We start from the raw sequence: 27,483 nt of genomic DNA, 5'->3' as shown, positions 1-27,483 counted from the left end.
ATGATCTCAAATAGTCAGACATTAGCAGTGCACAACATCACCCTTGGCAGAGCACAAAAACCCCCTAGCATGATTGCTCAAGCTTAAAAATAAAAGGGTTGCACTTGGGTTACCTAAGCTAATAATGAAAATGTGATTTGTCTATGTCTTAAGATCATAATTGCTGATTGTAAAATATTAGCAACCGCTTAGCAACCGTGTATTCTCTCCCCCCTCCCGATTTTGTGGTTTTTGCCTTTATAAACCCTAACCTTTGGTTATTTGGGGCTGCTCTGCTCATGATGATCAGACAGCATAAGTTTGCATAAGAGACGTCTCTTGGTGACATTTTTCAGGCAGCCGACTCTAACATTTGGAGGCCCCAGCGAGATCTCGGCTGCCCGTGGACGCCTCCAATGGACATCTCTTGGGGTAAGTATCAAGGCGCCTAAGGTAGGGACTCAGTATATGCGCGCTTCATGTTTCAGTTTTTCGGGTTACAGGCCTGTTTTGGTTTCAGTTTTTGGGTTGGCACAGTATGCACTGTGGTTGGCAGACGTGCCTGGAAGCCCCAGGCTACCACCTTGGGGGACGCCCCGAGAGGACCAGGAGACTGAGGACACTCAGCGAAACTCCCATCAGAAATTCCCCTAGGTGGGAGTTTTGTGCCAACAGCGGTTACATTTTAGGTTTCAGTTTTTTTGGGGAATTGCTTTTCTGTCTGTAACATGGGTCAAACTGTGTCCACGCTGCTATCTCTTACTTTGGCTCACTGGCCTGATGTAGGGGCTAGGGGATCTAATCTCTCTCTCCTGATTAAGAAGGTAAAGCAGCAGTCTTTCTGTGCCTCTGAATGGTCTGCTCTAGGAGTGGATTGGCCCCCCCAGAGGGCTCATTCCATTTACCACTCATTCGCTGAGTGAAAGAGGCCATTCTCCTGCCTGGCCGTCATGGGCACCCGGACCAGGATTTTGAGAAGACATCGGAGGTCAGTATTCTTTCCCTCAAGCGGGACCAGATCTGTGGAAGTGACCGTTGAGTGTCCGGCACCCCACAGCTCTCCGAGAACGCGGAGTCCCCTGGCCACGGCTCAGCTACAGCCGAAACTCCAGAGGGATTGTAAGGACGGGAGGGAAATTAGGAAGGGCAGTTGGCTGAGAGCCTGGAGACCCCCTAAGCTTGCTTTGGCTTCCCGGCGGCTGGACTGTGACCCGAGGATCAGGTCTCTCTCTCGGAGGGACGCCTGGTCATGCTGCCTACTGCTACGCGAGCAGGGCTTAGCTTTGGCTGAGGCTAATATTGGCCCTTCAGGTAAACTCAGACAACTAGGTAGTGGGTAACCTTGAGTGATAGGAGATTTCAAACCCCACTCAGCCCCCAGACATGAGGAGCTTCATTGCTTTCTGCCTTCCTCCTCCTCCCAGGGGCTCCCTCCCCCACTCTTTTGCTCTCCTCATCTCCATTCCAATACCACTGGGCAGGAGAAAGGGAGAGGGAAATTCCAGAGGTCTCTCCACCTAGGGAAGAGCTGTTACCTGTTACCTGTTAACCCTTTCCAACCTGGTAGAAAGTTTTCCGTCTTTGCAGCTTATGGTAGCTCTGGTGCGTCTTAAAGTTTTTTGTGAACTATTACTGTTGCTAAGCTTTGATTGCCTGAGGACTAAATCTGGAAAAGAGCTAAAGTTAACTATCTGTTGTAATTGACTGAGTGTCTGCAATAGTCCTAATTGATCTGGCTTTGGTTAAATTATACGAGGTTCCCAACACTCTTGGTGAAACGGCGCACCTACCCAACCCCACGGTTAGTCCTGCCGAGCCCTGGTGTGTGCAGTCTTCCCTGTAAATGGGGGACCACAGCGTTTCTCTGCACTCTATTCTAGTCCATGTGGCCTGGTGCACCCCAGCAGGCATAGCCAAATATCTCTGGGCAGAGCCCCCACCCCAGTGCTGCTTCTTTTTCCTCTCCTGGAGGAATTTCCAATTCAATGCTACTGCTGACCTTACCTAAGGGAGCCAGAACCTTAAGCCATTCACCCTTTCCAACCTGATGGGTTTTTCTCTTTGCAGCTAATGAAAACCTAAACAATGGGTTCATATGCTGATAATCAGCTCTTTTCTGTGCTGCTGTCCCTGACTCATCTGAGAGCATTCACCTGTCTTGAAGGTTTCGCGTTTTTCTATTGCCATTAAAGTCTTGATTGGAAAAACTACAATGCAAAGTTTGTTTACATTGTTTATCTGTTTTTAATGTCTGAGTGATTACCCAACTGATCAGAAATGTACTAATTTTGTCTAAATGGTTTCACTCTCTGACAGCTTAAATTCTAAACCGAGTCTTCCAACTTTGGGCTTCCAGTCAGATCCCTGGAACTCTCAAAGGATGAGACTCTAAATTTGTTAAAGTAACAGCTGCTTGGGTCAATTCAGATTATATAAAATATATTAAAATGTTATAAATGGTGTCAGACCTATGTTGTATTTATGTTTTTGCTTTCCAGCTAAAGTGGTCTTATAAAAATAAGAGTACAATTCTGTGTATACAAGCCTTTATGTTGTTAACTAAAGTAAGCCAATGCAGATTAGTTCAGAAAATTGAGGTAATACAAACGCCCTTTGGTTTGCTCAGTGGCTTGCTTGCTCAGTTTTACTCATCTTTAATATGCTTTAAACTTATTTCTCTTAATGATAAAGATCTTTTCAAAGTTGTAAACATGCACTAGTGTTTGCTGTCCAGGAGGTGTTATCCTCATGTTACTTAAAAACATAAAAGTGTAATTTTAACTTTTATTTCAAATAATGGTGTGGTATTCATTAATAACTCAGTGTCTTAAGTCATCTAGGCATCAGTGCTAAGTAAAACTTGAAAAAATATATTTCTCATAGGTTGTCCATACATGACAATTCAAGGCTATGTAAAAGTAACTATGGGTATAAAGTTTCAAAAGGTGTAAACAAGTCATAAAAAGTTTTAAAATGTTTACGATTTTAAAATATTGTTTACAGAGTTGAGTGCTAATGCCAAAATTACACTGACCTAAAGTTGAAGTCTGATCTTCTGTTATAACAATGGGTTTAAAAAAAATGTGTACTAATATTAGTAAATATCTAAAAATGGTCTAAATCATAAAGCTTGGAATCTGTTTTTGCAAAAACTGTAATGTCTATTTTAACAGTGTCTGCTTAATCGGTTACTCTGCCATTTCTAGAGTTAGGTCCTGTAAGCTCTTTTTGACTCTGTTAAATAATTCTAAATTATGTAAACGCTTATATACAAGGTTTTTTTTTTATTATTTCTGGTTTATTCGACAACAAGAGACACAAAATTCATGTTAATCCATTGTGTACTCTACTGTCTCTGTTAAGTTATGGTTATGCGGCAGATGCTAGAAAACTGGGTTCCAAAAAACCAAAAATACTCTAGTGTCCACAGGCTACATGGTAAATACCCAGAAGCCAAAGAATGGCAGAGACCTCTGCCACAATTTCTCCTCTAAGTCGGGCTACGCAGTAAACACTGGTTAAACTGCCAGTTAAATCTAAAAGCCCAGAAAGTCAGGCTAGAGACCCAACTCACTGCCTCACTTCTCCTCTTTTCTCTTCCAGAAGGGAAGTTACTACTACTGTTCTGCAGGACTCTCCACTGTAATGTACAGTTTGATCCCCAGACCTTATGTAAGGGATGACTGACCTTTTCTGTAATAATGCCTGGCCACAGTATAGGGCCCCAAACAACATAAAAAAAAAAAAAAAGAGGTTAAACTAACAGCTAAATCAATTTTTCGGTGTATGTGGTAAATGGGCAGAACTCCCCTTTTAAACAAAACTAAAAAAATAAATAAAAAGTTACACTGATGACCTCAAAGTATACAAACAGGTCACCACAGTTGATCTTACCTAAAAGGTCATAGTTTTCCTCATGGGCACGGTCTTAACTCGCAGGAAAATACTAAGTGTCATAATTTGTCCATGACCATAGTTTTTCTAGCTCACCCTGATATTAAAAAGATCTCCAAAAATCAGGGTTGGGTTGAGCACCCGCTTGACTGACAGCATAGAGGCTGCCTCCTTGGTCTACTTTATTAGACACCAGGAGAACAAGGAGCAAGCTAGCAGCAAAGGATAGGCAACAGGCCAATCAATGGCTGCTTTACACGGTGATCTGCCGTCAAGGAGACCCAGCAAGGCCAATGCACCCCAAACGGCACCTGTTACTGATATAAGGAGCCAGGACATTGGACAAGCAGCTGTCATGACAGCAAATGCCTTCTGTCAGCTCTGCCAAGAGCATGGTCACTGGACACGGAACTGCCCTGGGTGTCGAAGGACTCCTGGTTCAGAACCGCAGACCCTGTGGCCCCGAGCTAAAAAGCCTTTGGCTCTGCCCAGCCTCTGCCCAGCTTCCAGCTCCAGCCCCTGCTATTGAGGGAATGGCCTAGGGTCAGTGAAACGCAAGTTGCCTATTTCTATCAGCCTCCTATTCAGCTCTCCTCCTAGTCCAGCCATGTAATGCAAGTCAACAGGGTGCCTCCCTTAAAGGAGATTTGCATCTCTTTCAATTCTCTTCCAACATCCCATGGATAGCTCTGGGCCTCACACACCCAGCCAGGCCTTAAAAGTCTATCCAATAACATTAAGCTTAGAAAGCCCTCCCTGCCAGTTCCTAAAAACAGGGCTTTCAGTAACAGCTAACTCAGATAGCCCTACACCTATTTGGACAGGTCCTCACTGAGGACTTAAAGGGCCTATCTCTTGAGGGGTGTACACAATAATCCATAATATAAATAGTTAAATGTAAATAATTCATTAGTCTGTCTTCTTTCCCAGCCTGAGACTCTCGTCTTGTACATTGGCTTAACTTCCTAGCAAAACTGGCTACTAGTTATCCAATATATATATATAGATAGACAGACAGATATATATATAGTCTCTGGGTCAATCAGACTAGACAGACACAAACCCAAATTTGTACTTTTTCTGGAAAAAAGCCAAACAGCTCCAGGACCAGGCCAAGCAGGGCTGGGATTTCTGGCCTAACATCTGATCATAAAAATCCTGGCTATTTCCTCTCCTTGGCCCACTAATTTCTGCAATCTTGATGCTTCTCTTTGCACCATGTGTTTTTAATGCCCTCTAACAGACTAAAAGCTGTTGAACTCCAAATGGTCATCAGGCAAGACTTCCAGCCCATTCCACTGGACGACCTGAGCAGCCCTCTGGATCGAACAACACAGTCTTTCCAAAGCCACTGTTGCACACCATAAGACAGGTAGCAAGAGGAAATACCCAAATCCCCCTCGACGCCCACATGCCAGCTTCGAAGAAGTTACAGAAAACGGAACTCCATCCATAATCCCAAAGAAGAATTTTGGGTATTACCTCTTGAAAAAAAAATGTTAGGCAGTAAGTCAGTTATAAGCTTATGTGTGTGTGTGACATAAAGGCCTAATGTGTCCAGCATATGCATCTACATCTCAGTCATCCTGACAATGTTTCATGGGCAGCCTGGCCTTTGCATCCTGCCCTGCCCCCTTCTACCTGATAACCTGCCAGGTGGAGATCCCCGCCCCTTCTGCCTGACAAATCTTCCACAATCTCCCAGATGCAGCCCAGTATCTACATTTCAGTATTACAGAACAGGCGGGGGTTGGATCTCATTTTCATGGGGGAGGGGATTTATGCGCGACCCTAAAGGAAAGATGTTGTTTTTATGCCAACTAAACTGGGGTGGTTAAAAACTCCATGGCCAAACTCAAAAAACGACTGAAAAAAATGGCAACAGGAGAGGGAAACTCAACAGGGATGGTGTGAGTCATGGTTCAGCTAGTTCCCATGGCTTACTACTCTACTGTCAGCCCTAACAGGACCCTTAATTGTTCTACTCATAATTGTAACCATAGGACCTTGTGTATTAAATAGACTCATCACCTTCATGCGGGAACAAGTTAAAAATGTTAAACTCATGGTTGTAAGACATCAATATGTCACATTAAGAGAAACAAAAATGAATAATCTCTAAGATTAGAAATCCTCACAACGAGGAGTGGGGAATGAAGAGTTAAAATTGCATATGTGCGGGTGTAAAAAGTTAAGCTTAAGCTTACAGGTTTAAACCTTGCTGGTGCAGCTGTGAAAATAAGACAGAGTAAAGTAGCACCTTGACAGTAGGGACTCCATTTTGGAGCACTTGAGACTGCATTCTGGGAAAGAAACACCCCCCCCCCCTTACTGTGAGACTCTGGTCTGAAACTATGATCTCAAATAGTCAGACAATAGCAGTGCACAACATCACCCTTGGCAGAGCGCAAAAACCCCCTAGCATGATTGCTCAAGCTTAAAAATAAAAAGGTTACACCTGGGTTACCTGAGCTAATAATGAAAATGTGATTTGTCTATGTCTTAAGATATAATTGCTGATTGTAAAATATTAGCAACCACGTAGCAACCGTGTATTCTCTCCCCCCTCCCGATTTTGCGGTTTTTGCCTTTATAAACCCTAACCTTTGGTTATTCGGGGCTGCTCTGCTCATGATGATCAGACAGCCCCAGCATGCTGGATAATCAATAAAGCTTCCCCTTGCTGTTTGCATAAGAGACGTCTCTTAGTGACATTTTTCGGGCGGTCTACTCTAACACTTCACACCCTCTGTGTCTTGCCTCCCCTGTGGGCAAATTTGTCATGAGGCCAGCCTCTGAGGCTTCTGCTGGATCCTTTGAAACATGGGTTCTAGTAGGGTTGGGTTTTTTCTCTCTGCATATGCTTTCTAGGGTATCAAGATGGTGCCTGCCCCTACTTCTGGTTTTAGGGGATGTATCATTTTCCAGGAGCATGTACTCAAGAGGTGGGCAGCTGGGCATTTCTGAGCTATGATAGGTTTTGTTTGTTTGTTTGCTTGTTTGTTCTTGCTTTTTAAGGAGGCCTCTAAGGTTGAGCATGACCAAAATCCCCTGCCTCAGTTTTCTCACCTTGCAGTACACTCATGAGGTGAGTTTTGACTCATGAGTCTTCTATTTAGATGACACCTCAATATTCTGTGCACTCAACAAGTCATTATCATCTGCCCTCTGATGTGGGCCTGTGGGAGATCTGGTGGCAGGAGAGGTTTATGCTAAGAAGAAAATGCTAGAAAAGAGCCTTCTAATGAAAGAGAAAACCTCTGGGTAAAAAGATTCTAGGCTTTTGTTCACGAAAGGAAGAATACCAACTGATCCTTGAGATTCTGAGGTGAGAAGGCAGAGAAAGCAAATGCCCTCTGAAGCCCTTGGGGAGAGCCAGATGCCCCAGCCTGGACTCCATTTCCCAGAGTCCTCAGGTGTCCCGATGTATTCCCTGTTAGGAAAGAATCTGTGGGAGCGCATTCCTGCCCAAGGGCCTCTGAGTTAGGAGCAGAGGAAGCTTGTGCAGTACCATGAGGCTGCTCTGATTGCTCTGATCCTTCCCACACAGTCACTGCCTCTCGCTCCACACTGCAATCCCAGGCAGTTTGCAAACACACACCCAGAGCCTCCCACCCGCTGCTGCTGCGCCTCTTCATTTGCTGCCTGTGGGTCCCACGTGCTGGGGACTTTCTCTGCCCCACACTCTACTTTGTTCCTCTGTGCCCGGAAGAAAGAGGACGTGCTCCCTGGACTTTCCACGGCAAGTATGGAGAATAAGAAGGTGCGCGGATTCGTGTCGGGGGAAGGGGTGGGTGCTAGGGCGGCTGGCGGCTCCCAGATGTGGCTCACTTGCTTCTCAGTGATCCTGGCAGCTTTTCCGTGCAAAGTCAGGGCTGGAATCCGGGCTGTCCCATCTCCCATCGCCACTTGCAGCCTCCCAGTGCAAGAACAGTGGCAAGCTACCTTGCCCAAACTTTCGTTAACGTGCTTTATTTTAGAGTTATAAGGGGAGGTTTAATGGATTGGGGAGCTGCACAAGTAGGACAGATAAGAGCACAGCGAAGATCAGCAAGATTCCTTTTGCTAAATATTTAAATACATTTATTTAAATATTAATAAGGATGGTTCTCACTTTGAGTGGATAGGACTATGCCATCTGGTCGGGCCTCCTGCTATATCCAAAGGCCATTGCAGCAGGGTGGGTCTTGATAGCCTTCAGCAGGGAGCCCGAGGGGGCAGGGGGTTGGAGAAGGAGGATCAGACTAGAATCTGCTCCATGGCCTGCATCCTGTGCTCGCTGGCCAGGTGGGGTCCCTGTGGGCACAGCTGGCAGCTGGTACCCTAGTGTTCAGTTGACCTTTTCCAAGTGGGAGCAGTATGAAGGGTGTGCTGAAGCTTTGTGGATTTACCTCTCTTCCATGTTTAGTTGACAGACATTTTTTCAATCTTGAATTTGAGGCCATGGAATCATAGCTGTTGATTTATCTCGCTGCTTTTTGATGTCCGTCTTCAGCCCTTCTTTCTGTTAGCAAGGATGTCAACTGTTATTACTGTTAGGAAAAGAGTTGCAGATTGGTGCCTCCTCACACAGGGCACCACAATGTTAGGAAAAGAGGTGCAGAATAGAGAGCAGGCAGTGTGTGGATTTACAGCCAGACTGAATTTATTCAGAGGAAATAAATTCCTAGAGGTGTGTGACCAACTGCCTTCATGTACATTGATGGACTATGTGGCAGGATGCCTGGACCCTCAGGGGCTGTCACTTTTATATTTTAGGAGGGATTGGCTTGGGAGTGGAGATAGGGGGCTGCAGGTGGAGGGGAATTCCTGGAACTGGGTGGGGCTTTGGGTACTTGGAAAAGAATGCAGGGTGGGGTATGAGGGCCATAGGGTGTGAGACTCAATTGAGATTCAAGGGCAAGGAATACATTCCAATGTTTATCTTTTTTTTTTTTTAAAGATTTATTTATTTATTTGAAAGTCAAAGTTACACAAGAGAGAGGCCTTCCAAAAATGGCCAGAGCTGCAGCTGCACCGATCCAAAGCCAGGAGCCAGCAGTTTCCTCTGGGTCTCCCAGGCAGGTGCAGGGGCCCAAGGACTTGGGCCATCTTCTACAGATTTCCCAGGCCATAGCAGAGAGCTGGATTGGAAGTGGAGCAGCTGGGTCTCGAAAGGCACCCATTTGGGATGCTGGCGTTTCAGGCCAGGGTGTTAACCCACTGCACAGAGCACTGGCCCCGTGTTGATCTATCTTTTGGGCGATGAGCAAGAGTGGCTTATATCCTTGTTCCATCAATTACCTGCCACTGATCTCTTTGCAAAGTGAGCTGAAATTAACACAGTCTATCTACTGTGTGGGTTAACTGGAGCTATTTTAATCTGGGTCTGCATAGAGTGGAGGACCATAAAAGCATAAATATAGAAAAGTAATACTTTCTCTCTGCCCAGTTCTTTACAGTCACCCAATGATCCTCCAAGCTGATTATCTTACAGTCCATACAGTTTTAATTCAGAGGGCCCATTACTTGCCTTGTTTGGGGTTCCATGTTTAAGCCTATGACATTTTTGACATGTGAGGATATTAATTCTATAGTTTCATAATGACTGTGGTCTGTGGAAGCATCTATACAAGTTGTTAATGTGAGGAAGGGTAAGAAAGAAGAGAGATGACAAATAAGTGCATATCTCTCTACAGAGTTGCCTGCATAGTGGAGTAGAAGGTGTGACATTGAAAACTATTTCTGACTTTCAGGATAATGAAGTTTTCACATGCATAACTGTGTTTCAGTGATTCATGTGTTGTGGTGTTTCATGGATTAGTAATTGTTGAGCACAATGAGGCCATCTAGGAAGTAAAAATAGAAAGTGAGTCCTGGATAGTGTCCTTAGCTCAGTTGGAAAGTGAATCCTGGATACAGCCTGGAACACCTTTTGGGAATCCTATGTGGGTGGCAGGGACCCAAGTTATTAGGTTTGGAATAGCTCAAGTTCTGGCCTTTTGTACCCTCAGAAGGAGAGATAGGAAAAGGAGACAGAGACTGACTTCAACAGAGACAGTTTGCTTTCTTGGAAGCAAAGGGGGGTGCAGCCCATCTCAGGAGAGGGCTGTTGGCAGGTAAGCCAGGACAGCAGGCTTTATCCAGTGAAGAGGGAATTTTTCACTAAAAGGGGTGGGTAGGTGTAGAAAGCAATTGGGGAAAAATGGATGTCTAGCTTTTCTGTTTCACAAGATGCTCTGTGCTACTTATCAGCTTTGCTATTTGCATTGCAAGGACACATGAAGGGTTGGTTTGGCAACTTGGGTCTCCACAAAGTTGAGGAAGTGGGTTAAGAAAAAAGAGAGGAAAGGATAGGTGGGACAAGTCCTTTACAGCTTTTGGGATATCTGCTGCCTTTCCCAGGCCTGTTCATGGAAAACTGGGTTGGAAGTGGAGAGCTGAGACTTGAACTGGTGCTCATATAGAAAGGTTGTTTTGCAGGAGGTAGCTTAAACCAGTGTGCCACAGAACTAGGTCATCCACAGACAATTTGAAGTGGAAGTGGTGGCTATGAAAGTGCACTCTAGAATTACAAGGGAAATGGAAAAAAGTTTCTTCTAACTCCAGTAGGTTCTAGGGGCCTTTAGTGGACATTGGCTCCAACTTGGCCAGTAACCAAAGTGAAAGAAGTCAGAACTTTAGCTAACATTTTGCTTTAAATCAGAGGTGGGAAATAGCCCGTCCATGAAATCATCTGTTCTGGCCCTGCCAAGGCAACTGCATGTGGCACTGGATACTCAATCTACAGCATATAACTTTTAATTTGGTAATTTTGTGTGATCCATGAATGATATCATAAATATACAAATGATCTTGGCAGGAAAAAATAATCCTCACCCCTGTCAAATGTTAATGGCATATCCAAGGCAGTTTACAAGTCTGTTTAAGTGGGAATGAATGGCTACAATTACCAATCCTGTAGAAGACAGACACTTCTAGACAACACATCCCAAAGACATCAATTCTGTTTCTACATACTGTCAAAGATGTCAATCATGTGGTTGAAAATGACTTTATTACTTCCCAGAAAGAGAAATACGAATCCTGTGTGATGAGAAAGGTGTGTGTATCAAAAATAATGTTGCTACTGTTGGCTTCAGAACCTGGTTCTGGAACAGTCTTAAGTGACATGTGGAGATGCATGTTTATGGCCAGTGTGCATGAGGTATGCATGTGCACAGTTTGTACAACTCATGTGTACAGATGTGCTTTCCTAGATGTGCATGATGTGGAGATTCTTCGGTGTCTGGTCTTTGTTGGGGGAGATGAAGAGAGGATGCATATGTGGGGGGATTGTAAAACTCAAAACTGGTCTCTGAATATCAGGGCTATCATGGATGGCATTTCTATGAAATATGGATTCCCCCATCTACTCTATTGGGTGACTTAGCTTTGCAAAGTTCATTTCCAGTGGAATACTGTATTTGAAGGTTTTTGTAAGTCTTTTTCTTTTCTTGATTCAGTTGCATTTCACCTGGATTGTGTACAGACCAAAATCAGCTTTGTATAGACAACAGGAAGCTGTTGATTTTTCTGAGTGACCCTGATGTGCTGCTGCCCCCCAGTGGCTCCTAAAACCTGTGGTGGCTCTTGTCTGAGCACCTGTAAGCCAGAAAGATGAAGTCTCCACAAATTGAGGTTTCCATTTTTTTTTTCCCTAACTTTCTTCTCCACTTTTTCTCTTTGCTGTTTCTGCTGGTCTGTAATGGGGATGATGGCCCAGCTACTTGGCCTCTCCCTGGGAAGACTGCTTCTTGTGTGACACTGGGCATTGAAAAAGACTGAAGGACTCACATTGGGCACCTTCAAGTAGACAAACTTGTCTTACCTTCCAATGTTTTGGCAGTGGAGTGAATGCCACTATGTTAACAAGTGTAGGTTCCTAGGGAATTTGAAGGAGGAAAAGGGGTGAAGAAACTCATCCATCCCTCATTTCATTGCTTTTATCATTATGTTTCTTGACATGATTTTCTAGCTTTTCCATTGATTCACATCTGGTAGACTACATATAATTCTGTTTTCCTAACTGTCAGCCCTTGTTTTTCAGAGAAGGACGAAGGTGTTATTAGTTACCATAAAGCATTTCAAGCAGCTGTGTTTTCCTTGTGACCATAAGGCTAAAAAGCTGACTTCTCTTGGGACCTAACAGGTTTGCTGGGTGATTATTCTGGGACTCGCATTGAGCACTAGACATAGATGTCCTGTGTGACTGGTTCACAGTTCATGTTTCATCTTGGAAAAGCTTTGCTCATTCTCTGAGTTCCTGGTTGGGTTACACCTGCCCATAATGGGAACTATACCATTGTTTGGCTCACATGAGCAGTTTTCCTGGAACCTGGTGAGAACTGATGGTTTTTTTTTCAACCCACATTATAGTTTGAGATTTCTTTTCTTTTCTTTTCTTTTCTTTTCTTTTCTTTTCTTTTCTTTTCTTTTCTAAGAAAACTCTCTCTGAGCTTTTCTGCCCCTCTTCTGAAATTGGTGTGCTTCCATCCTCTATAATCACAGACATGAGTACCTTCTTCCCTTCTGTTTAGGATGTTGAGAAGAGTAACAGAGACATTTCAGCTATCTCCACTGTCAGCACATCTTGGCTGTTTCCTTGAAGTAGGCACTGGGTTCACTTGGTTGCACTAAAAGGGATCTGCCTATTGATAGTGTAACTTTACAATAAAAGTCATCTTAAAATCAACCTGCCTTGTAAACCTGTCCTCTGTTATTTTGAAATATGTTGTAAGTGTGACTTTTATGTCAGTGTCTGTAAGCTGGAGACTTCCCACTTAAGACAGAAGGCTGCTGAGGGATTGCACAAGTGTAGCTTTGCTCTGTTATTTGTATGTGGCTCCTCTTTTACCCTTTTCCTTTTCTTGTAAGAATTAAGCATTTTATTTTAAAGGCAGGTTTACAGAGGAAGAGGGAGACAGAGAAGGATGAGGATCTTCAATTTGCCAGTTCACTCTTCAAATGGCCACGATGAACAGGATTGAGCCGGTTGAAAGCCTGGGGCCTGGAACTCCTCCAAGGCTCCCATGTGGGAGCAGGGGCCCAGATACTTGGATCATCTTCTGCTTCTTCCCCAAGTGTATTAACAGAGACAAATCAGAAGTGGAGCAGCTGTGACTTAAACTGGCACTCACGGGGGGCAGCATTTTGGCATCATGGGCTAAAACCACTGCCTATAATTCTAGCATCTCAAATAGGTGATGCCTTATATCCCTGTTGCTTTACTTATGATCCAGCTCCCTGCTAATGGTCTGGGAAAAGAGTAGAGGATGGCTCCGGTGTTTGAGTTCCCCCCACCATTGTGGGAGATCTGGATGAAGCTCCTGGTTTCTTATTTCCACCTGACTCAGCCCTGGCTGTTGTGCCCATCTGGGGAGAAAACTAGCAGATGAAATATGTCTCTCTCTCTCTTTCTTTCTTCTAGGATATATTTATTTATTTGAAAGGCAGAGTTTCAGAGAGAGAGGGATCTTCCCTCTACTGGTTCATTCACTTGATGTGTTTTTTTTTATTTATTTATTTGACAGGCAGAGTTAGTGAGAGAGAGAGACAGAGAGAAAGGTCTTCCTTTTTCTGTTTGTTCACCCTCCAATGGCCGCTGTGGCCAGCGTGCTGTGGCCGGCACTATGCTGATCTGAAGCCATGAGCCAGGTGCTTCCTCCTGGTCTCCCATGCAGGTGCAGGACCCAAGTACCTGGGCCATCCTCCACTGCCTTCCTAGGCCACAGCAGAGAGCCGGACTGGAAGAGGAGCAACCAGGACAGAATCTGGTGCCCCATCAGGGACTAGAACCCAGGGTGCCAGCCCCACAGGTGGAGGATTAGCCAAGTGAGCCATGGCACTGCCCCCCCTGATGGTTTTAGTAGTGAGGGCTGGGCCAGGCCCTGGCCAGGCCCACACCAGGAGCCAGGAGCTTCATCCATGTCTCCCACATAGAGGCAAGAGTCCAAGTACTTGGACCATCTTCTGCTGTCCTCAGCCCATTAGCAGGCAGCTGGATCAGAAGTGGAGCAACTGGGACATGCACTGGTGCTTATATGAGATGCCAGCATTGCATGTGGCGGCTTTACCTGCTATACCACATTGCCATCACCTCTCTGTCTCTCTCTCTCTCTCTGTATAACTCCAACTTTCAAATAAATGAATAAATCTTCAAAGAAACTGGCATTCATATGGGATGCCATCATTTGAGGCTGTGGTGGTTTAACCCACTGTGCCATTATACCAGCCCCTTCATTTCCCTTTTGTTGACTTGTGTGTCAAGATTTTGGAGATGCCTACTGAACAGGTGTCAGCATTGTGTTGGGCTGTCATTTGTTGAGTGGGAGATAGTGATGAAGGCAAGCTGTAATGCGATCAGTGGCTAAAGATGCTATGTGTTGGGACTGAACTGGATCAATCTTTTTATTTCCTCAAAAGTAAGTACTAAATGAAATCCTCTCAAGGCTAATATGATACAAAGTAACTATTAGAAACCAATATTCCTTTCTTCTTTCCTAACAGATTCAGCTGGTTTTTGTGTTTCTATCTTTTAATTCAAATCTGTATCAGACTCCTAGAGCAGGGAGAAGCTTTTTAGTCCAGTCAGAACCCATAGATGTTACCCATTCCTCTCAGAGCATCAAAGCCACAGCTCTGCTAGTAGCCTGGCTTTCATTGTGTGGTGGTGCCATGCCCACATGAGGATGCATTCTTCACACAGGAATACATCTGAGGGATAAAACGTCAGGTAGTCTCTTTCTTGAACTGAAATGGCATTTGGATCAGCACATTCTTGAGACTGTGGTCAGCAGGGTGGAGAAATTTTGTATAACATGCTCCTGCCTTGTGGAGTGCTCTGTGTTGTGCTTCCAGTGTACACACAGGGAGCCAATGGCAACATCTGTGATTCATTGAAGGTGTTTGTGCAGCTCTGCTGTGTCTGAAGTTCGCCTTGTAACCATTTCCAATTAGAAACCAAGGTGCAAAGTAAGGAGGATCCTGTCACCCTGAAACCATCCTGGGTTTGTGTCCTTGCTCCTATTTTTTTCCTTCAATACTGAAGCAGCCCTAAACAGTGTTATGCTGGGTTGCACTGGTACCTTTGGTATTTGGGTGCTTGGAAAGGAAGAGAAATGATTTTTCTGCAGGAAAGCATTAGGAGGCACTAGACAAAGTTAGCAGTAGCTTTCTTGGTTCCATCATATGTCAACTTGAGTCATAATATTCATGACCAGCTTTTTTTTTATTTTATAAAACTTTTTTTAAATCAGAAAGACAGAAAGACAGGAATTGTGTGTGTGTGTGTGTTTGTTTCTTTTTAATTTTATTTTTTATTTTATTCTAGGAGTGATGTTCCATCAGCTGGTTAACTCACCAAATAGGCAGAACAGCCTGGGCTGGGCTAGACTGAGGCCTAGAGCCCAAAGCCAGATCCCTGATGTGTCTGCAGAGGCCCAAGAATTTGGGCCATCCTCTGCTGCTTTCCCAGACCATTAGCAGGGAGTTGCATGGGAATTGGAACCACCAGGAAATGAACTGGTATCTATAAGGTATGGTGGTTCTGCAGACTATGGTTTTAACTAGCTGTACCACAGTTTGGACCCTTTTTTAAATTACTTTTTTTTTTTTTTTTACTTATTTGGCAGGTAGAGTTAGAATTGGAAAGTGAGCAAGAGAGAGAGACAGACAGAAAGGTCTTCCTTCTGTTGGTTCACCCCCCAAATGGATGCTATGGCTGGCGCTATGCTGATCCAAAGCCAGGAGCCAGATGCTTCCTCCTGGTCTCCCACACAGGTGCAGGCACCCAAGTACTTGGGCCATCCTCCACTGCCTTCCCAGGCCACAGCAGAGAGCTGGACTGGAAGAGGAGCAGCTGGGACTAGAACCCGGTGCCCAAATGGGATTCCAGTGCTGCAGATGGAGTATTAGTCATGTGAGCCACGGCGTTGGCCCCTAAAATACTTTTTTAAGACATATTTATTTATTTGAAAGGCAGAATTAGAAAGAGGGAAAGACACCCACACTCTCACCACACACAGAGATAGAGAGAAAGAGAGAGAGAGAGAGAAAGAGAAAGAGAAAGAGAGAGAAGTGAATCTTCCTTCTACTGGTTCACACCCTCTGTGGTCACAACAGCCAAGGCTGGGCTGGGTCAGAGCAGGAGCCAAGAGATTCATCCAAGTCTCCTGTGAAGGAACAGGGCACAGACACTTGGGCTATCCTCTGCCACTGTACCAGGAAGCTGGATTAGAAGTAGTGTAGCTGGAACATGAACCACAGCCCATGTGGGATGCTAGTGTCATATGCAGTGGCTTTATTTAATATGCCACAATGCTGGCCCTACATATGCTGGAAATATAGTTAAGGGATATTAAAAGGCCTGCTTATTGCCATTAGATGCCATTCAGGCATGCCCTACAAAACCATTTTGAAGTAGGTAACATTTCTCACATGATTGACTGGCAGTCTACAAGACTGCTCCAAAGGGAGAGAGCTTCAGGGGCATGTGGGGCAATGATGTAGAAAGGGAGTGAGGGGTGAGGCAGGAGGGGAAAGCCAGAAGAGAGGTCAGGAGGAATTCAAAAATACAAAGAGGACACGGGTCATTTGTGTAGATTGCCAGAATTAACATTTTATCTTTTAGGGTTTTTATTTTTTTTAATGATTTTTTTTTTATTTTCTTGAAAGTCAGAATTACACAGAGAGAGGGAGAGGCAGAGATAGAGAGGGAGAGAGAGGTCTTCCTTCCACTGGTTCACTCCTCAGATGGCTGCAACAGTTGGAGCTGTGCCAATCTGAAGCCAGGAGCCAGGAGCTTCCTCCGGGTCTCCCACATGGGTGCAGGGGCCCAAGGACTTAGGCCATCTTCTACTGCTTCCCAAGGCCATAGTAGAGAGCTGGATTAGAAGTGGAGCAGCTGGGACTTGAACCGGCACCCATATGGGATGCTGGTACTGCAGGCGGCGGCTTTACCCGCTATGCCACACTACCAGCCCCAGGGTTTTTTTGGTTTAAATAGTTTGATGTAGTTGACTCATTTTTCAGGCTTTATGTAGCTATTTTTATAAGCAGTAGAGAACTGCTGTAATTAAATGCAAAAAGACACTCCTAAATAAACAGTTCACAATAAAGTTTTCATAAAGGGATGAATATGGCTGTGTGTGTGTGTCCCTTGCTAAGAGCAGAAATTTTATGACTGAATTTGAGGTCATTAAAATCAGTTTTATAATGGAAATGCTGACCACTTTTGTTGTGGTTACTTCTGGCTCACATTCTACTTCCTAATGCAGATAGTCCATACGTGAGTAGAGTGAAAAGGGGTGCAGACCTGGAATAATGTACATATGCCATTTGCTTAAACCAGGGGACTGATGGACAAGTTCTTTGTTTCAGGTTGCATTTTTCTGTGGAATGAAATATAGCCATTTGGGTAAAGTGTCCTTTCTCCTAGAAGATGAGTCCCGTTGGCTTGCATGTCCATCCATCTGACATCACAGGTGATTTCCAAGACAGTTGTTGGGCTATCTGGAAAAAAAGCCTCTTCAGGGATGAATTATTTCCCCTGAATAAATAATACAAATAATAACAATAAAATGATGAAAATCATGAGCAATTGATTCCTATCCAGTACAGAATATAGAAAAAAAGATTCTGTTGTTTTTAAATGAAAAATTAGGAAAGTGGTTGTAAGAAGTAGGATGCAATATTCCCTAGGAAGGGGACTGAGACAATTCCCTTTAATTGCTCTTCCCTGAGGTAGTTCCTGATGATCATTGCTCAAGTAAATACTAGTAATGATAATACTTATAGACCAATTGCAAAGGGCCCATGTGCGTCTTACATATTAATTGTCTACAGATATGTTCCCCAAGCTGTTCCCAATAAAACTTTACAACAGACGAGAACATTGCCACTGTCTGCTGTCTTGGACTAGAATCTGTGCATTTATTACCCGCTTACCACCCTCACTCCTGTTGTGTACCCCTCCTGATGGTTCTTTCTTGGTCACTCTTGTATCCAGATTCCTGTATAGGTGACAAAGTTTTTTTTAATATTTATTGATTTATCTGGTAAGCAGAGACAGAGAGGCATCTTCCATATGCTGGTTCACTCCCCAAATGGCTGCAATGGCTGGAGCTGGGCTGATCTGAAGCCAGGAACCAGGAGCCTCCAACAGGCCTCCAATACAGGTGCAGAGGCCCAAGGACTTGGGCTACCTTCTACTGCTTTCTCAGGCCATAGCAAAGAGCTGGGTCAGAAGTGGAGTAGCCAGGACTTGAACTTGTGCCGAAATGGGATGCTGGCATGACAGGGGTGGTTTTTACCCACTGCACCACAGTGCTGGCCCCTTGATACAAGCTTTGGCCAGCCTATTGGTCTGTTCACTCAGTCTAAATTGGAGTTGGCTAGTTCATGCACCCATTCCAGGGTTAAGGGGGCCCAGAATTGCCCATGACTGTCTCCTCTTTCTTGCTCACTCAAGAGATGGGCTCTGCTCACAGGTCCCAAGTGTCTTTGCTTGGTCCTCTTTCCCTGGTTCGCTAGTGAGCAGGCTGATTCTCAGGTAGGCAGGAAACCTGTTGGCTCACAGCAGCCTCTGGGTCAATGCTTTGCTCTCATCTGTGATGCAGTTAGAGTTTTCTCTTAGATCCCAAAAGCCTTCAGTAGGCGGTGTGATTTTATACTGCGATGTGTCTTTACAAAGGCAGGTATCACTGAGGACTCTGTCCTCAGGAACAGCTGAACTCACCCAGGCCTGAATGGAGTTCCAGGATCCTGGCTTCAGGCTGGCACTTTCCCAGCTGCTGTGGGCACTTAGGGAGGTACCAGCAAATGGAAGAAATCTGTCTCCTCCCACCTCTCTCCTTGCCTTTCAAAGGAAATGAAAAAATAGTTAAAAATTAAAAAAAAAATGTTTTGCCTTATGTCCAAAGGAAAAAAAATTACTGCTGCTGTATGTAGAACTCATTGTACACTTTGCAAATACTCACAAACCTCAGCTTAATGTCTGGGTGATCACTGCAGTCTGGGCTGCCCACTTTGGCTCCCATTCTGTGATCCATCCCTTTCCATCATCTGCAGTTCACTGTGAGTGCTCATAAATCACCAAACTGCCTCCCAGCTTTATATCCTTGTGTTCTTTATATCCAGCTTGGCCATAATCTCACTTTCTTCAGCAGCATGCTTATTTCCAAGATGCTTCATAGGCAAAGAGATTGTGAGGTCGTTGATTTTCTCTGAGCCTTCCCCCTAAGAGGTTTATTTTATGAAGCTGATTCTGGGTGATTGGTCACAAGTTGGGGTGCAGAGGTTGCTATTAGAGGAATAAGGCTGTCACTGCCCTTTGCACTCTGTCCCAACCCTGAAACCCATGCTTGCCTTTGAATTCTGCTTTTGGAGCACTGCAGTGATTCAATAAAAGAAGAAAAAGCTTTTAATGTTTAAACACTTATATTTATTAATATAAAGAGAGCAGATTCCATGTATTTAATGGATATAATTCTCAGAACATAACCATACTTCTTTGCCTATTTCCTCCTCCTTTCTTCATTTCTGTTTTTAATGATTTAAGAAGTTGGCTTTATTTCTTAACCTTATTTTTATTCTCTCTTCTCCAGTCTTCCTGTCCAATCTGGTACTTTTAGGTTTTTATTTTTTCCCTTTCTTTCTCATCCACTTTTTTGTCTATTCTGACCCCAGTTCCAAAGAAGGAATAGTGAATAAAAATCATGAGCTATTGATTCAAAGACAGGGATTCTATGTAGTATGGAATAAAGAAAAAACAGATTCCATTGCTTTTAAAGTTACCTATATATTTTTTTCTTTTTATAATGTTTATTTATTTGAAAGGCAGAGTTACAGAGAGGGAGAGACAAAGGCAGAGAGAGAGAGAGAGAGAGAGAGATCTTCTATCTGCTGGTTCATTCCCCAAATGACAATGTCAAAGGTGGGGCTAGACTGAAGCCAGGAGCCGGGAGCTTCATTCACGTCTCCCACGTGGTAGCAGGTGCCCGAGTACCTGGGTCATCATCTGCTGCTTTCTCAGGCTCATTAGCATGGAGCTGGATCAGAAATGGAGTAGCCAGGAATCAAACTGGCACCCCTATGGGATGCCAGCACTACAAGTGGCAATCTTTATTATGGCTATGCCACTGCATGAGCCCCAGATTCTATCTTAACAAAAGACAATACAGAATTTTTCTAGATGCCTTTTCCCTGTGGCTATACCATTGGGAATTTATTTCTTCTTATATAATGTGACTCACATTAATTATTTCCATGTTTCCTGATTAACATTTTCTATTGGTTCTGGAGGCTGACAGGTTCGGAGGCCAGGGAAAGAGCACCTGTTTTCTGTTCAGTTGTGCTGAACTCCATGGAAGCTATATAGGAAGTTTGTGAGCAGGAAAAGTGAGGTTGGAGGCATGAGAAAAGGCAATGAAGAGGGTGAGTATAGAGGAAATAAGTGCAGGACCGTATTCACAGAGAAGTTTGGTAAGAAAACTAAGTGTGATCAGAGAGCTAAAAAGAAGAAAAGCAAGCTTGAAGATAGAGATCAAAAGAGATGGTAAATTGGGAGCATCTGAGGGAATTCTGACTGATCACACATACATGTATTGAAGGTGTGAGGAGACAGGTTCTTGCATTCATATGGGTGTAGAGTCTCTTTGGAGGAAAAATTTGACAGATCTCTCTGTGAAATACTTTAAATGCAAATGTTCTTTGGTATGGTTCAACTACAGGAATTTATCTTACATATATTTGGTCAAATACATAAAGCCATGTAAGTTCTTTGTAATATTGTTCATTATGGGAATAAAACAGAAATGTATATTGTATATTGATAGAGAATTGTAAATTGCAAAATGTATAAAGAATTGGTAAAATACATTATGGTATATCTGTACAATGAAATACTAAATATATAGTGATTTGAAAAAGGATTTAGGGACAGTGCTTTTAAGTAAAACAAGGCACAGAAAAAATGTCGCTTTGCAAAGAAAAAAAGTACATGTGTGTATAAATATATATTTAAATTTTATATACTAATTTTCATTTTATTCATAAGCTAGAGAGACAGGAAAGGAGGGATTTTTCATCTGCTGATTCATTCCCCAAATGGCTGCAATGGCTGTGACTAGGCCAGGCTAAAGCCAGGAGCTCCCACTGGGTCTCCCACATGGGTGCCAAAGCCAAGGACTTTGACCATCTTTTGCTGCTTTCCCAGGCACATTCACAGAGTTTGATCAAAAGTGGAGCAGCCAGGACACACAGTAATGACTGTAAGGGATGCTAGCATCAAAGACAGTGGCTTCACCATTACACCACAATGCTGGCCCCATGCACATATATCTTTATGAAGGCATTTCAAAAGCCTCATGGAAAATGGGAGTTAAAAGCTGACATTACTTTGGTGCAACAATTGAAATTCATTCAATTTTTTTTCATAATATACCCAAATGGTTTTGAAACCTTCTTGTATGCATCAGCTTGAAAACTTATTATAGTAAAACAGACAAATAATTTAATTCCACTTTTTATGATGCTTTAAAGTACCCTTCTGTATATGTATATGGAAGTCTCAGAATGGAATGTAAGAATCTTTTAAGAGTAGTTTGTTCTGGGAAGTATGACTAGTACTCCTTAGAAAGAAGGGAATAATGCTTATATTTTTATGTTCTTCTGCAATGTTTAATAGCTAATATGTACATTATTGCTAAAGATGTATTTTTTAAAGACAGAGACTGAGAAAGTGAGAGTGAGAGAGAGATATATCTTCCATTACTGGTTCACTCCCCAAATGGGTACAATAAGTAGGGTGGGCCAGGCTGAAGCCAAGGACCAGGAACCCCATCTGGGTCTCCCACATAGTTGATGGGGATCCAAGCACTTGGACCATCTTCCTCTGCCTTCCTAAGTGCATTACCAGGATGCCGGATTACCAGAAAGCTGGAACAGAAGCCCAGCCAGGACTCATATCAGGCTTTCTATTATGGGATGCTGGCATTCGAAGCAGCAACAGCTTAACCTGCAGAATCACAATACTGCTCTGTGTATTACTTTTATTACTAAAAGAGCTAGATTCTGATTTTCAAATAATAATTTGGAGTTATTGGAACAGAAAAAGAATATTATGTAATATGAAAGGAAATAAAAATATAGACTTTAGTTAATGGTATGTCAATATCAGGTCAGTGTTGTGGCACAGTGGGTTAATCCATCAACTACATGCAAGCAATCACACCTCAGTGTTCATTGAAGTCTCAGCTGTTCCACTTCCAATTCATCTCAATGCTAATGCACCTGAGAAAGTAACAGAATATGGCCCAAGTACCTGGGGCCACTACCACACATGTGGCAATGCAGAAGGAGTTCTGGGATCTTTTTGGCTTTGGCTGATGATGGAAAAAGGACATAAGCCTCAGGACTGGCTCTGTGGCATAACGGGTAAAGCTGCCACCTGCAGTGCCAGCATTCCATATGGGCGCCAATTCAAGATCCCACTGCTTCACTTCCAATCCAACTCTCTGCTATGGCCTGGGAAAGCAGTGGAAGATGGCCCAAGTCCTTGGGCCCCTGCACCCACATGGGAGATCTGGAAGAAGCTCCTGGCTCCTGGCTTTGGACTGCCACAGCTCCGGCGGTTGCAGCCATCTGGGGAGTGAACCAGTAGATGGAAGACCTCCCTCCCTTTCTCTCTTTCTCTCTTTCTCTCTTTCTCTCTTTCTCTCTTTCTCGCTTTGTCGCTTTCTTTCTCTCTTTCTCTCTTTCTCTCTTTCTTTCTCTCTCTCTCTCTCTCTCTCCCTCTCCCTCTCCCTCTCCCTCTCCCTCTCCCTCTCCCTCTCCCTCTCCCTCTCCCTCTCCCTCTCCTTCTTCTCTCTGTGGAACTGTGACTTTCAAGTACAACAAATGAATTTTCTTTTTTTAAAAAAGGACATAAACTTCAGTCATTTTAGGTTCTTTTTACCCCTGCCTTCTTTAAAGAGGCAGTCTCACATCCTGTATTGTTTCTCATCCCAATCTTACATTCTTCTTCAGGTGAACGCAAGGAAAAAGATCCTTAAAATCTTAAAAAAAGAAAAAGCTATTACTGAAATTCTTTTGTTGTTCTCTTTTGTAATGTATGTTATGTATTATACTTGTGTACATATTGTATGTCTACATGGAAAATTTATGAAGAGCTCTGTTCTAATTGGCTTATGCTTGTGTTAGATATTGAAGAAATATTTCCAACTACATGTACCGGTTTTTTTTATTTGAAAGACGGAGTTACAGAGAGAGGTTGAGACAGAAAGAGAGGTTTTCCAACCACTGGTTCACTCCCCAGATAGCCGCAATGGCTGGAGCTGTGCCAATCCAAAGCCAGGAGCCAGGAGCTTCTTCCAGGTCTCCCATGTGGGTACAGGGGCCTAAGGACTTAGGCCATCTTCTACTGATTTCCCAGGCCATAGCAGAGAGCTGGATCAAAAGAGGAGTAGCTGGGACTAGAACCAATGCCCGTATGAGATGCCGGCACTTCAGGCCAGGGCTTTAACCCACTGTGCCACAGCTCCAGTGCTTACATTGGAACTTTGGTAACTATTTGACAGTTTTCTGGGGCTGGCGCTGTGGTGCAGCTCATTAACACCCTGGCCTGAAGCTCTGGCATCCCATATGGGTGCCGGATCGAACCCGGCTGCTCCTCTTCCCATCCAGCTCTCTGCTATGGCCTGGGAAAGCAGTAGAAGATGGCCCCTGCACCCACATGGGAGACCCGAAAGAAGCTCCTGGCTCCTGGCTTCGGATCTGCGTAGCTCTGCCCATTGCAGCCATTTGGAGAGTGAACCATCGGATGGAAGACCTCTCTCTGCCTCCCCTCTCTCTGTGTGACTCTTTCAAATAAATAAATAAATCCTTTAAAAAATTGTTTGCTAAGCTTTCAATTGATACTAGGTTATTAAGAGTAAGCAATCCGGGAAGCCTGACTTGTTCCCTCATTTCTCTATTCTCTTGAACATTGGAAGCTCATTCTATTCTGAAGAATTCTCCATCAAGATGTACAGTTTTATCTTTAGACCTTAAAAAAGGATGACTGGCCAGCACCATGGCTATAGGCTAATCCTCCACCTTGCGGCGCCAGCACACCAGGTTCTATTCCTGGTTGGGGTACTGGATTCTGTCCCGGTTGCCCCTCTTCCAGGCCAGCACTCTGCTATGGCCCGGGAGTGCAGTGGAGGATGGCCCAAGTCCTTGGGCCCTGCACCCCAGGGGAGACCAGGAGAAGCACCTGGCTCCTGCCATCGGATCAGCGTGGTGTGCTGGCCACAGTGCGCCGGCCACGCCGGCCATTGGAGGGTGAACCAATGGCAAAGGAAGACCTTTCCATCTGTCTCTCTCTCTCTCACTGTCCACTCTGCCTGTCAAAAAAAAAAATTAAGTGATGGTTGTTTAAATCTCATAATCCAGAAATCACAGTCTCATTGCAAGCTACATGGTGATAAAAGTTTAAAAATGAAAGCCTTAGGTTGGGTGTTACATTGCAGTGAGTTAAGCTTCCACTTGGGATCTCTTCATTCTATGATGGAGTACATGGAATCTTGTCTTGTCACCACTCCATCCGAGCTTCTTGTTAATGCTGAAGAATGAGAAGCAACATATGATGGTCCATGTCCTTAGATTCTATTCTGTCCAGCAGTATGAGAGCACCTGGCTCCTGAGTCAGCATGGCCCAGTTTCATTTGGGAAGAAAACCAACAGATGGAAGATTGTCTAAATTTCTTTGTTGTGCATTTCTCCTCTTTTGTTCACTCTTTCAAGTAAATGAATGAGTGAATAAATATTTTTTTGAATGAAGAGACATAAAAGTGATCAATTGCTTGCTGTTTTCTTTAAGTGAACAAAAGAGTGGACAGAAAGCAGATGTGATTTGTCAATATAATTCCATTTAGCCAGCTCTAGGAGTTGTCATTTCTATGAGGATTTTTTCTACAAGATGGCATGATAGGAGCCAGGTCATGACATCCCATTCCTAGTCACCTTCCAAATTAGATCTCTTTGCTCCTCATGCAACACAGAGGTGACTGTAGCCATTGTCTGAGTTCTTTGCAGGATTAGGATTGAGGAACAGAGCCTTACCATTGACTCAATATGATATGTGCTCATTTCTCTTCTTGCCTTTGGTTAAGACCAAATGTAAGAATTGCCCCTTTGAATCAATTTGTATTCTCACCAGAGAAAGGTGTCTTGATATTACCTTTCTATGTAGTAGAGGAAGAATCTCTGGACCCTGTTACCAGTTGTTGGCAGCTAGTTTAAGAATTGGTACCCTTGGTAGTATAGGGTACAGACACTCTGGTATATTTTAATGCCATTGTCTAGTTCTTCAGGACTCAAATACAGTTACTACTACACATGATGAGTAACCTGTTATCCACTCTTCCAAATATCCATATCTCATTTTGATAGGATTTCATTTTGTCTTCTCTATTATTAAGCTATATCAAGGATCAGTTTTTCCTAAAATTTTTTTTGATGATTTTCCTAGAAATTGTATACATTTATAACTGATAAACTCACTTGCAATTAGCAGTTCACTGTTTATTGGGCACTCAAATCATATTTCTATAATTTTTTTAAAGATTTATTTATTCTACTTGAAAGTCAGGGTTACACAGAGAGAGAAGAAGAGGGAGAGAAAGAGAGTGAGATCATCCGCTGGTTCACTCCTCAGATGGTCACAATGGCCAGAGCTGTGCCAATCTGAAGCCAGGATCCATGAGCTTCTTCAGGGTCTCCCATGTGGGTACAGGAGCCTAAGGGCTTGGGCCATCTTCCACTGCTTTCCCAGGTCATAGCAAAGAGCTGGATAGGAAATGGAGCAGCGGGACATGAACTGGTGCCCTTATGGAATGCCAGCCCTGCAGGTGGCGACTTTACCCACTATACCACAGTGCTTGCCCCTTCTATAATTTTTTTTTAATTTCTATTTGAAAGAGTTACAGAGATAGAGAGATATCTTCTATCTGCTGGTTCACTCCTGAAATGGCTACAAAAGTTGAGGATGCAATAGTCTGAAGTCAGGAGATTCATCTGGGTCTCCTGTAGGAGTGACAGGGGCCCAATCAGGCCACTTTTGTTATTTTTCTCGGGCTGTTAGGGACCTGCATTGGAAGTGAAACAGTTGGAGCACAAATCAGCACCTGTATGGGATACTGCCATTGCATATGGTGACACCATGATGCCCACTCCTCTATAACTTCTTTTATCTATGAGAAGCTACAGCTACCCAGTTCATTTTTTACACTTGATCTTAGCCAAAAGGCTGAGAAGCGATCCCAGTTCATTTTTTAATATTATCATTTTGAATAAATATTTACCCATTAGGTCAGATGGAAATAAAGCAAATATTTCATTATATTAACACTTATCACACTCCTCTTTGTAACCTGGCATCTAAATCTATATCTCTGTTTCTTTGATGAATTCCTTTCTTATTTAATTTAAAAGACTTTGAGACAGAGGATTCCTGTTTGCTAATTTATTAAATAAATGCCCACAAATGCCATGGTAAGGGTCGTGGAAAAGCTGGTTGCTGAGAACTCAATACGGGTTTTGCATGTGAGTTTCATGAACCCAATCATTTGAGTCATCAGCACTGCTTCTCAGGGTCTGCACTAACAAGATATTGGAGTCAGGAGCTATATCCATGTCTAGGAATTGAACTCAGGTACTCCAATAAAGGACTATTTAACTAAGGATAAATGCCCACCCTCAGTCTATATTTTAACTGTGAGACACAAATAAAAGTTTAATGACCCTCTGTGTATTTTGATAGCAATATTTGAATAGATCAGTATAAGAATCCTCCCATTTGAGTTCAAGTTTAGTTTCCCAACAGTAACATTTTCGGAACACCAGTTTATCCGGTTGCAAATCATGTAAAGGCTGATCAGAAAGTTATAGTGAAAAGGCCATGTTGATCTGCTGATTTGGGGGCTGTATATTTCAATAAAAGTGACAGGGATGGAGGGTATTGTCTCCTAACTGTGTTTTATGCTGTTATACATGGAAATGTTTTCTTAATTTCATTTGCAAATAGTTCATTGTTAGTATATACAAATGCCTCTGGTTTTTAAAATTTTATTGAAACAGTTTTGATTAATGTGTGCTACTCATTGATTATTATAGAGGATAGTGCAGTATTTGAACACATATACACCATAGAAACTGATCAAGCTAGATAACTGGTGTTTCCATTTCCTCTTCCTGTTTTGAGGCTACCAGCTCCTGTCCTCCAGTTCTTTATGCAGTACTTAATATGTACACTATTGTCATCTAGCTATACTATGGAACAGCAGGGGTTACTCCTGCCTCACTGTACTTTGCTACCTGTTATCCATTCCCCCTCTCTCCCTAGCCTCCACACTTCTCAGTCTTTCATAATCACAATTCTATGTTCACATCCATTTGTTTCACTTCCATATATGACAAGAAACTGGGAATTTGTGTTTCTGTGTCTGGTTTATTTCAATTAATTTGATGATATCTTTTTATACATTTTGCAAGATGTAACAACGTTGTATTTTTTTGTGTCTAAATGATGTTCCCTTGTCCACTTTTTCATTG

At 43.3% G+C, this 27,483-nt stretch overlaps 1 protein-coding gene and 1 long non-coding RNA gene across 5 annotated transcripts in view; both read left to right on the top strand.

Annotated features, from left to right (window-relative positions):
* Window positions 1-344: 344 nt before the first annotated feature.
* On the top strand, window positions 345-3,762 carry LOC149123243 (uncharacterized). Its single transcript, XR_016217670.1, has 2 exons — window positions 345-967; window positions 2,047-3,762. It is a non-coding gene; the product is annotated as an uncharacterized LOC149123243 (long non-coding RNA).
* Window positions 3,763-7,290: 3,528 nt separating this feature from the next.
* LOC138844810 (zinc finger protein 809) overlaps window positions 7,291-27,483 on the top strand; it is a 34,695-nt gene continuing 14,502 nt past the window's right edge. Inside the window, exons 1-3 of one of the 4 annotated variants that reach the window (XR_016217694.1) lie at window positions 7,291-7,636; window positions 15,224-15,428; window positions 17,272-18,807. Coding sequence is in view for 1 of the 4 variants with exons in the window: in XM_070054858.2 (XP_069910959.2) it covers window positions 7,622-7,636 (15 nt within the window). In the remaining 3 variants the exon portion in view is untranslated. Of the gene's footprint in view, window positions 7,637-15,223; window positions 15,429-17,271; window positions 18,808-27,483 lie in introns of those variants that run through there. The other 3 variants (XM_070054858.2, XR_016217692.1, XR_016217693.1) reach the window with 3 other exon arrangements.

The sequence above is a fragment of the Oryctolagus cuniculus genome, chromosome 12 (genome assembly GCF_051225735.1).
Source record: "Oryctolagus cuniculus isolate XC-2025 breed Fujian yellow rabbit chromosome 12, ASM5122573v1, whole genome shotgun sequence".
In the NCBI taxonomy this organism is placed as follows: Eukaryota; Metazoa; Chordata; class Mammalia; order Lagomorpha; family Leporidae; genus Oryctolagus; species Oryctolagus cuniculus.
The sequence above is the reverse complement of the archived record's forward strand: the minus strand, read 5'-3'. Positions and strand labels throughout refer to the sequence as shown.